The sequence below is a fragment of the Hevea brasiliensis genome, chromosome 12 (assembly GCF_030052815.1).
Source record: "Hevea brasiliensis isolate MT/VB/25A 57/8 chromosome 12, ASM3005281v1, whole genome shotgun sequence".
Taxonomy (NCBI): domain Eukaryota; kingdom Viridiplantae; phylum Streptophyta; class Magnoliopsida; order Malpighiales; family Euphorbiaceae; genus Hevea; species Hevea brasiliensis.
Window position 1 is genome coordinate 79,220,382 of NC_079504.1, and position 11,314 is coordinate 79,231,695.

The 11,314-nt window shown below is 31.9% G+C and overlaps 1 protein-coding gene across 1 annotated transcript; it reads right to left on the bottom strand.

Moving 5' to 3' along the window:
- Positions 1-9,201: 9,201 nt before the first annotated feature.
- On the bottom strand, positions 9,202-10,599 carry LOC110635545 (zinc finger protein CONSTANS-LIKE 8). Its single transcript, XM_021784927.2, has 3 exons — positions 10,055-10,599; positions 9,759-9,908; positions 9,202-9,395 (listed from the first exon to the last, which is right to left on the bottom strand). Exons 1-3 carry the CDS (start codon positions 10,547-10,549, stop codon positions 9,369-9,371), a joined length of 672 nt encoding a protein of 223 aa, XP_021640619.2. The 5' UTR covers positions 10,550-10,599; the 3' UTR covers positions 9,202-9,368.
- Positions 10,600-11,314: the final 715 nt, after the last annotated feature.

Genomic DNA, 11,314 nt, shown 5'->3' on the forward strand with positions numbered 1-11,314 from the left:
TCACACTAGCCTGAGTCCTTTTTAACTGCTTAAGGACTTGATCATCTTCTTCCTCTACAACTTTTTTGATAATCTCTTAACCCTTGCCCTTTTCATCATCTTTCTCCGTATGTGGATCAGGGTAATACTTACCAATCCTTGCTATGTGGCTTACTCTCTTAATTTCCTCTTTATTAAAATTGGCCTAAACATCCAAAGGACCCTCATCACCACTAGAATTATCCCAAACATCAACAACCATCATAGATTAAGGCTCATTAGGCTTTTGGATTAGTTGAGCAAGGTCAAGAATTTGGCCAAGGTTATTTTTAATGGTGGAGATCATGTAAAGACCCAATGGGGGCAAAACATTATGGTTTGGCATAGGTTTGGTATAAGTGTTTTGTTGATTTTTTAGGTCAGCTATCTTTTTTACCATCAATTAGGTCCTGAATCTCATGCTTAAATCGAAAGCATTTATCAGTGTCATAACCATGGGTTTGGTGGAACCAGCAATACTGGTTAGCATTATAATTAGGTGGGAGTGGATTTGATGGTGGTCTAAGTGCTAAAGGCTGTAGGAGACCTGGAGCTTTAAGATGCTCAAAAACCTTAGACATGAGTTGGTTGGAAAACCACCTTAGGGTGTGGGACATAGTCTAAACCTCAATAACCTTATTTTCCATAGCTACATTACTAGCTAGTTGATAACTTCCCCTTTTAGGTAGATAGTTCTTCTTCTCATTGCTTAACCCATCTTCTACCAACATTCCAGCATCATATAACTGCTCAAATATGGCTAGAAGGAAATAGCAAAGTTTCTTAAAGTAGCTAGGGTACAAATTTTTTATCACCAAGCGTACTTAGTCCTTTTTAATAGGTCTGCTAGCCATTTTCATGGCTTTCTTTCTCTGCCTCATCAAGTGCTCAGAAAAAGTCTCATTTGGCTTCTGTTTGGCAGTCTTGAGATCCCTCAGAGTGATATTTAGGGTTGTGTTGTAGGAATACTACCACACAAATCTCCTAACCAACTCCTCCTAATTTATCTTCATAGTTATTTCTAACCCGTGATACCACGTGGATGCAACTCCTTCCATTGACATGGAAAAAAACTAGGTAATTTGTTCCTTGGACAATTCGGTGTTTCTCATCACTATTAGATAGGCCTTAAAATGGGTTTATGGATCACCAGTACCATCAAACTTAAGCAAACTTATCATTTTGAACTTCTCAGGTATTTTCCCTTCTACATGGATGTCAAAGTTATCAAAATCAAATAGTCCCATCCCACTGAATTCGGTTTACATTTTAAAATTGGCCTACAACTTTTTTACAATTTCAGTAATGGCCTTGATCTCATCACTTGATTTTTTTTTTCCTTTCTTCTTAGCCTTATCCTGGAGATAATCATCTTCATACCAGAAATCATCAAAGGTCTTTTTCTTACCAATTTCCTCCTTGGGCTTCGTCACCTAAATATCACTTTATTCACCCATCTCAAACTTCTTCTTAAAATTGGCCATAATCTTTTGTTTGGGCTCAATTATCTTAGCATTCAAGTTTTCCTAAAGTATTTGCTTAAACATGGTCATAGTGTCTTCCATCTCAACCAACCTAGTCTCTTCCCTTTCTTAACCCAAGTGACCTGGTCAGAAGTCTTCTTAGTGTGCTTTGGAGCTATATTTACTACAAAAATATGATATATGGTTAACAAAAACATGCTATGTACATGAATGCAATGCATGAATGAACCTTTTTTATTTACCTTTTATTTATTCTTGAAAATACAAAACCAAAATTGAAGTACGTAAACTAGACTAAAATTAGAACCACAACCACAATCTTAACCATCCAAAAAAAAAAAATTGAAACCTTCATTGCAACTGAATCTTTGCCCCCTCATTCCTCCAACTCTCATGTATAGGGTGGGGTAAAAATCTATCCTAGGCTTTGGTACACTAGACACACCAACAAGAGGTGGTTTAGGACGATCCTTCCCTCACAAACAATGGATTTATATCCTTAATATTTAACCATAAGTATGCATCCTCTTGCCCAACATGAGTTTCAAAATGGACTTAGTCCTATATACACATTGGGTTTATGCATAGGCTTAACTTCATTTCAACTACACTAGGACTTATAGTTTGGAGAGTAAGCTATAAATCCAGCACAATAAATCTACAGGGTACCTAGGGCTCATGGGTTTCATCGGATAAGAGAAAGGGTCACCCACAATGACTAGAGCTTGTCCATTGAGCACAATGACCAGAGCTATGGCTCTGTTATATACCGATGGTATGAGCATGAGGTGTTAGCATTCACTAATTTGCCATAGCTCAAATGGAACTATGGCCTCTTAAGCTAGTACTGGTGGGGCTAGAAGGGTAAGTGTGATCCATGTGATAGTGTAGTGCAATGCAAAAAAGTTTAATAAATGAATAATATTAGACTAATAGAAACATGTTGGAGTAACTATCCATTGTCCCTAGCGGAATCGCCAAACTGTGGCGTGACATGAAAGATCAGCTACTGGGATCATATAAAGTGCATCAGGGAATACCCAGGAAAGATGGTAGAGTCACATCGGTCTCACTTAAGTACCATCTCCTTAGAAAACATTTCCTATACATGTAATTTATACAATCTAAATAAAACTAAGTCTACTGGTAAGTACTGTCTTCCCATTATACTACCACGATACTAAGGATTTATGCCATAAAGGCATAGATAGATAGGAGTTGTCACCCGGGTAACAACGGGATCTATTCATTATTTCTTTCGAGAGACATCTGATTGAGGCATCAATTTCTGAAGAGACAACCAAAGGGACTTGATTAATGCACTCAATTTTCTAATAGGTCATGGATGGCAACTTACTCCATGCAGAGGTTCCACAACCATCATCACCATAGCCCAATGTCTAGGTTCAGGATAGTGGGTACGTCAAGGGAAGATGTTAGGCACCCCTTACGCTTAGTCTAACCTCATTAATTTGAGTGCCAATCCTCTACTAATGTTTCAAAAGTCCTATTTATTATTATTTTAGCAAACTTCTTACCTAAAAATGTAATTTTTAAACCTACACAGGCAAGTAATTCAAATAGGGGTTGTTGTTTATAACTCATTTCATGCACAAGTACTCTCTATCAATAGGGTTGCTAAACTAAATTAAATAAAATTTACCAATTACTAAAATTAATTTATTATTGATAATTTAATTTACAAAAAAAATCAATTTACAGACAACCCTAAGTTTCTAATTAACCTATTTTATTTATTTGCCAAGCTACCCTAAGGATAATTAAACTAAATAAATTATGTACATGTGTAATTTATTCTAATAAACACATAAAATTCCCAAAAAATTACAACCTAAAAAAAAGTGTTTCTAATATGCTAATTTATTTTATAATTTACCAAGTATTTAATTACATTTAATTTAAATGCCAAAGTTAGTTTTTTTATATAAACAAAATTTAATTTTAATTTACCTAATATTTATTTAATTAAATTTCATAGACAAGTGGGTTTGAGATACAATAAAATTTATTTTATTATTTACCATGTAAATCCTATTATTACTATATATTACATACAAAATTGTTATTTTAAGAAAATTTAAGGGGTACTTATCTTCTAATTATTGCAGTTGCCATTGGGACAAGCTACTCTTAAATAAGGGCCTTCTCTTCTAGTATGACAAGTTTATCTTTGTCTTGCTCCCATTAAGCTCCATGCGATTACCCTTTCTGGTACTTACCGTAGGGCTATTTATCAGTTTTATTTCTAATATGAAATAAAATAATAATAAATTGCATTGAAATAAAACACTAATCTCCTAAGTTATTAAGACATCTATTTAATTAAAACTACCTAATGCAAAAAACTCTTTTAACCTAATCCTAACACTTCATAATACCATATCACGTCATGCACAACATTAAAAATAGATCAAAATACAATTTAAGACATAAAAACAAAAAATTATAAACCAATATAAAATTTCCAAATTTGAACAGATTTATAGTATTTTTATATTTAAATTTCTAAAATTAGTTAAACATGTACAAAAATTATACAAAATTTCAAAAACATGCTAAAACATCATATCAAAATAGAAAATTATTAGCTAATACAAAATCTCTACTAAATAATTTACAAAAATAGTGGTTCACCACTATTATGCATAAGAGATAGATCTGCACTACTTTTTTAAAATTTATGTATCTCATAAACCATAAAAGATATATGCATGAAACTAATGGGAAAAGTTAAATAAGATCTTGAATTTAAATTTATTCCCAAGAATCGCAGAAAAAGATAAAGAATTAAGGGAGATATGAACCTTAAAGTTCAACTGCACTGTAAATCGTGATCTGCAAATGCCCTAAATTTGGATAGTTGTAGCTTACTCAATTCAATAGCTTTTTTCACGATTCTTGACGCTAAAATTATTATAATGTAATGAAAATTACAAATATAATTTTTATACAATTTTTACATAAATATAAATACATAAAAATTAATTAAAATAAAGTGACAAAAATAAGAACATGTGCAAAATTGTCATAACTTCAAATTCACCACATATACATGTAAATTATGAACACATAAGGCTAACTCAAGGCATATAAATATGAAACAATTATAGCATGACGTGAATCTTAAACAAAATGTATTAAGACCTTTACCTTGATTAAATCTAAAAAAAGAAATTGTTAAACTAAAGAAAGAAAGAAAAGGAAACAGAGAGAAAGAAGAGAGAAATTTGGAGAGCTCTAAGAGTTGATCTCTCTCTCTTTTCATCTACTGTCACACCTTACCCCTCTGTAAGGCATAACGTGATCCCGTAGAATACCTAATGAACTACTGAACTTCACCTACCGATAACTCATTAAGTACCCCTCAAGGGATTTTAAAACAATTTTCTTATTTTTGATAAGTGGTGAGCATTTTTTAATAGGTATTTAAAACATTTAATTAAATTTAAAAGTAGTTAATATTTTTAGTTCATTTTATTTTTTGGCAAATTTTATAAAAATTTTGCCAGAGTTCCGTTTGTATTTTGAGAAAACAGTTCTTCAAATACCTGTAAAAAGCACTTCCAATAATTTTTTTCTCAACCACTACTTCAATTTCATAATCAATCTCAACCAATTTCTCAAGTCTTAAAATTCAACAGTCAACATTTCTCAATTCCCAAAATTCAATAATCATTAAAATAATATCTATCAATCTCATTCAAATTAAAATAAAACATTTTCATTCATTAAAGACAAACAATTTATATATACATCATACTAAAATTTAGATTCAGAAATTCCAAACTAAAATTTATTACAAATTTTATACAAACTTTGTACAAGCTACTCAAGACCGAATTTACATGTCCATACATTTATGTGCAATACATATATCAAAAGAAATATTTACAATCAGGGTATAAATTATACCCAATAACTTCAAGCTTATAGATCCTCACACCTCAGCAGCTCAGTCTGATGCTCCTCTAGTCTCTAAATCTGTGGCAGCAATAAAAGCTATCGCTGAGTACTAGGACTCAGTGGTGCACAACATACTAAAAGAATCTTTATGCAGAATTTAAATCACATTTATTCAAAAATTGAACTGAGCATGCGAGTTAAACTCAAAACATGAATGATGAGATTTTATTCCAAACAATTTCATTTCGAAGTATCAAACACATTTCATAAAACCCACAGTTAGATCATGCCATTCGAAACAAATATAATCTCAATAGCCAGAGGCTAAGGAGAAGTCACATCACAAGGCTAGCTAGCTCAAATATATGGATATCCATTCAAATCCTCTTCTACTGGCACACCTCAACACTTCTCCAGAGAAGGAATCAAAATTCGAAACTAATTACCCCACTAGTCATGTTAGTGAGGTGTTCAAATATATGGTCATAACACTGTGGTTTCAAAACTTATCTTAACAATTTGTTAAACATTGCTATTTTAAATATACACAATAATTTTCACAATTTAAATCAAAACATCATAAATAATGTTACAAATAAAATTTCAACAATTCAAAGAAAAAGTAAAATACATATTTCTTTCACTTTATCAATGAATTTTAAAGCATAGTGATGTTGTGCACAAACCTCAAGCGAGTCGCCTCTTGGCCTTGACTTGGTTCCTCGGGTTCTTTCCCGATATTCTTTTCAACTGAAACACACAATTTTATAGTATTTCAATACCATAACTTAGCATAAATCCAAAAATAAAATTAACTTCACTTTTACCTAGCTCTAACGTGCTAAACTCGACGTTCTTGAAATTTTGTGTTTCGGGGTTACTATTCACTATACTATTCAAGTCAAATTGTTGACTTTCTAAGGCTTAATAGGTATGGGAATTCCAACTTCACCCACATACCACATTTTGGTCACTAAATTTATTGGTTTTGGTTGTTTATTCAAATTCTAAGTCTTTTAGGCAAATTTGATAAATTTTCAGTTTTGGTGTCTAAGGTTGCATAGTTCCATTGGTCATTTTACTGTTGGAATTTGGCAAAACTTTCTTCATGGAAAATGTTCCCTATTGTCTTAAGTTTATTCTCCTTTTTGAATCACTCCAATTAGAGTTTTTTAGCTCAAGTTATAGCCATTTAAACCATAGTTGCAAGATTGGACTCAACCCAGATTTTCTGGGCAATTTTTGATTCTGGCAGTTTTAAGTCACCAACTTTGGGTGGCCAAATGACTTAGTTAATGGCACAATTTGGTTTGGTATTCTTCATGAAAGTTTTAGGTATATACCTCAACTATCCACTGGTCAAATTTTAGGTCATTTAGACCTGCCTACCTCAAGTTATGGCCAAATGAACAAACACTGTTCATTTGGTCAGTTTGTACAGGGCAGACTGTGATTTTCTAAGTTTGGTCAATTTGTTCACTAGGTTTTGGTCAGTTTTTGGGCATACTTCCTAAATGAAAATTGTGTCATTTAGTGTCTATTTTCATTCCCAATTGGTCTCATACTAATTGGACTTGTAAATTTTCATTTTTGGTCCCTCAAAGGTAACTTGGTCATGCTGCCAGCAGCATGACCACACTCAATCTGAATTTGTTTTTGATTCAAACACTCCTAACACACCTCATTAGGTCACAATTGACCATTTCTCTCCTTAAACTAAGTCAAAGTCATTATTTACAAGTTTCTCACATTTTTGTCACTAAACCCTAAGTCCAAAATCCTAGTTTACAAATTATTGCATTTAGCTACTTTCAAAGCTTTTAACTATAATCATTCAACTAATGGAGGTCCATAAACTCATTCAAATCCATCAAACCATACAAATATACTCCCATACACCTGCTGGCCGAAATTCAATTTGGTCCTCCACACATGTTTTTATTTCATTTTAAGTTTACTTCTAAGTAAATCAAGCTATAAACACAACTACTAAATATCAAACTTTCAAATTGGTGTGCTTACCTCACTTGAACTTGAATTCTCTAATTTCCCTCTTCTTTTCTTCTTTCTTTGATGATCAATCTTCTTCTCAAGTGACTAAAACAAGCTCTAATGAGGTTTTTATGGAAGCTATTAAGGTTTAGTGAAGAGTTTCAAGCTTGAGGGCAAGCTTTAATGGAGGTCATTCATGGGGAAGTAATGGAGGGTTTCGGCCGGCTTGGGTTGGGAGAGAAGATGAGGGTATTTTTTTTTCTTTTTTTTATTTTTGTCTTACTCAATAGATATTTAACTTAGTCAACTTTGGTAGAAAATTAAAAATCAATTGTGACATCATTTTGATGTCATAAGTGATGTAATTAGCTTTTTCTTTTCTTTTCTTTTCTTTTCTTTTCTTTTTTTTTTATTTATCTTTTAGTTCTTTAATTTAATTCCTTACTCCGAAGTTTTCTTTTCTCTGATTTTATTTGACAGTTAGCTAGTCAGCTCTCGGGGTCAATTGACGAAATTGCCCCTCGCCGGTTCAACCCGGTTTGCAAATAATTCAATATTTCTTCTGGCTTCCTGACCTAATTATTTGACTGGCTTAACAGTTCTTTTTCATGATTTTCTCTTTTCTACTGTGTTCTTAATGGTTCTAAAGACCGCAGCGTCACATTTTACGGTTCGAAATTTGAGTTTAAATCGACTTCGCAGTCGTTCCCGAGAAAGTCACCCATCGTTGTGACTTTCGGCTCGTTTAACTTCTTATGTTCTGTTTTTCTTATTTATACTTAACTAATTGACAATTACTAATTATTTGTGTTTATGGCTTCTCTAGTTATCTTAGATATGGTTCTAATCCCCTTAATTATCCGGACTGACTCCGGTCACCGGAATAGTGAAATATACCAGGCTATACAATTAGGGGTGTGTTATCTACCTAGTAAGGTATTTATAGGGTTCTAGATATAAAATTGTGATGTAATTGAAAGACTTATTGATATAGTTTAAGAAGAGATAAAACAAAAGATAAAATAAAAAGTAATTTTAGTAAGAGAGAGAGAGAGAGAGAGAGAGAGAGAGAGAGAGAGAGAGAGAGAGAGAGACGGGACTGATTGGTGGGAGAGAGAAAGAGAGGGATCATATTAGTTGGAGAGAGGGAGAGAAAGTTTGTATGGGAGAGAGAGTGAGGAAGGAGGACATTGCATGGGAGAAGAATAGTGAGGAAGGAAGATAACGTATGGGATATAGATAGTGAGGGAGAGATATAAAGATAAATATAAAATTTTCTTTTCTAAAAAATATTTTACATAAACTTTTTATTTAATTAAAATCCACATTCAGATTTTATTACTGTCATGGAGTCCAGATTGATTTTTTAATAAATAATTTTACTTTATTATTTTTTGCTCTTCAAAAATTTATTCAAAAATCATGTCATATATAATTATTTTATTTTTAATATCCTTAAATATATTTTATAATTATATAATTTTTTTATTATTGAATTTTTATAGTCTCAATATACACATGTTCACAAAATCATAAAAATAGAGATCTACATAATAAAAAAAAATTAATAGAATGCAAGCATTAGCCGATTTCTAACATTGCATGTGCAATTGTCCATCTAACTATTGGGTTGATATGTACGTGAAAACTCCGTGGCTAAATGCCAGATTGACCATTCTATAATGGTCAGTCAATTGTCAATTATCCGTGATGGACCAGTCATCCGTGACCCGCTGAAATGTAAGAAAGCTCCACAACAACGACCCATAAACTCTCCTAAGCATTCCCACAAGATATTTTCTATTCTTCCAAAGGTTTCAGATATTTTCCTCATCAATACAAAAATTTTAGAAATAATAATAAAAAATAAAAACAAGGCATATTTTCTATTAATAAGTCCAAACACCAAGATATTTCTTCAGATATTTCAAGCCCATTTCCAGTATCCTTTCATGAAACTCTCTTCACAAATCTACCCTGCAACCCAAAAACAAAATGCTTTATTATTATGCACTTATCCAATCAGAAAATGCCATTTAATAAAATTAAAATTAATTGTGCCAATCAATACTAGTTGAATGGTCTTCTTCCATCTTTAGAATGTGAAGAGCAAATTCTCCTTATTTATTTCTCTTAATATTATTCACCATTTTATTAAAAAATAGGGATAACTACTTTTTTTTTTTTGCAGTCCTTATTTTTTGACTTATTGTGTCTCTATTGAATTGAAAAAAGTTTTATCATAAAAAATTTAAATTCACTTTATTCATTCTAAATTAATTAGGTATATCCTGTGAAACTAACACTTTGGTGTGGATAAGAATTTTCAGGAAGACAAACCTTTAGTCTGGGTCTTTTATCTGCATTGATTTTGCGAACTTGATACCTTATCTTCTTAGAAAACAATCTAGTGTGGCGCTTCTCTTTGTACCTCAGAACACTTGCTTCCCTTCTTGTTCTCTCTTCTTCCATCACTGGCACCTCTCCCATCTGAACAACTTTAAACTATCGCTATAAAACATCGCTATTCAATTTAACTAAAGAAAAGGAAGAGCTAAAAGTGAAAATAAAATAAGGGAAATTTAAAAAATTAAGAAGGGATTATAATGGAGTGAGTTGAGTAAATATATACTGACATAATAGGCATTGTTTGGAATGGAAGAAAGAGAAGAGCCATTAGCCCAAAGTGGACCTCGATCAGACCATGCATCCAAGACTTCCTGATAATTCAAGTTCAAGTTCAAAGAAACTCTGTTGTACTCATCTTCATCATCGCCATTCAAAAATCCAATAGCAGTGATCTCTCTCTTTATGCGACAAAAATGGCTATCTTCCTCAAAGAAGCGCCTGCAGCTTCTGTCTTCAAACTTACTGTAATGATCTGTTCCTTCATCTTCTCCATTTTCATTATTTGGTGGTTCCTCTTCCTCCCAGTCCATAAATTCCCAACTCGTTAACCCATATACATTATTACTCTTCGAAAACTTTTCATCATCATCTTCAATACCCAAAACGCCGTCAAATTCATCCATAACATCGACTCTTCCATTGGCAGGATCATCAACGATGCTCTCTGCTGCCTCTTGCTCTTCCTTTTTTGGGGTTTTTAAGGGTGAGAATTCGTACGTCATCTTTAGCTCTCTATTTCCCTTTTCGCATATACAAAATTTTTAATTATTAAATAACACAGAGGATATGGGTATTGGATATTCCTTTCTTGAATTTTTAATTCAAAATATTTTAACTTTGTATCCTACGTGGAACCTTATCCTCTTTTTATTGGTTGCTTTATGACCAATTTTGTTGTGATTGGTTGAAAGGCTCCAGCTTGGAAGGAGATAGTGGGATCCACCATTTTGTTGGGACGAGGTATTGGGACCGTTTAGCATTTGGAAATTTTGCGTACGTTTGCCCACGAGAAGCACGTGAGCAAAAGAACTTGGACGTGCTAAAATTTAAAGAAAAAAAAAATTACTTATTACACTATCTGTTTTTTTTTTTTTTTAGTGGCGTTCTTTCTGTACACACGTTTGAAAATCTCAAGATATTTTTATAAAACAAAATAAAGTATATATATATATATATATATATATATATATATATATATATATATATATATATATATATATATAACATGTTTGAGTATTTAAATTTTAGATTAAATTTGAGTGGATTGAATTAAACTGAATTAACTATATCAATTTTGAATTAATCAATTCTATATTTTTAACTAATTGTGATGTCGCTAAATTTTATTTTTTTAAAAAAGTTAAATATATTAATATTGTAATGATCTAAAATTTTAAATAAAAAATTTTAAATTTGAAAATATAATTTTATTAATATTTAATGATCAAAATTCTATATGCAATTTCAGAAATAAAAATGCTATTTTT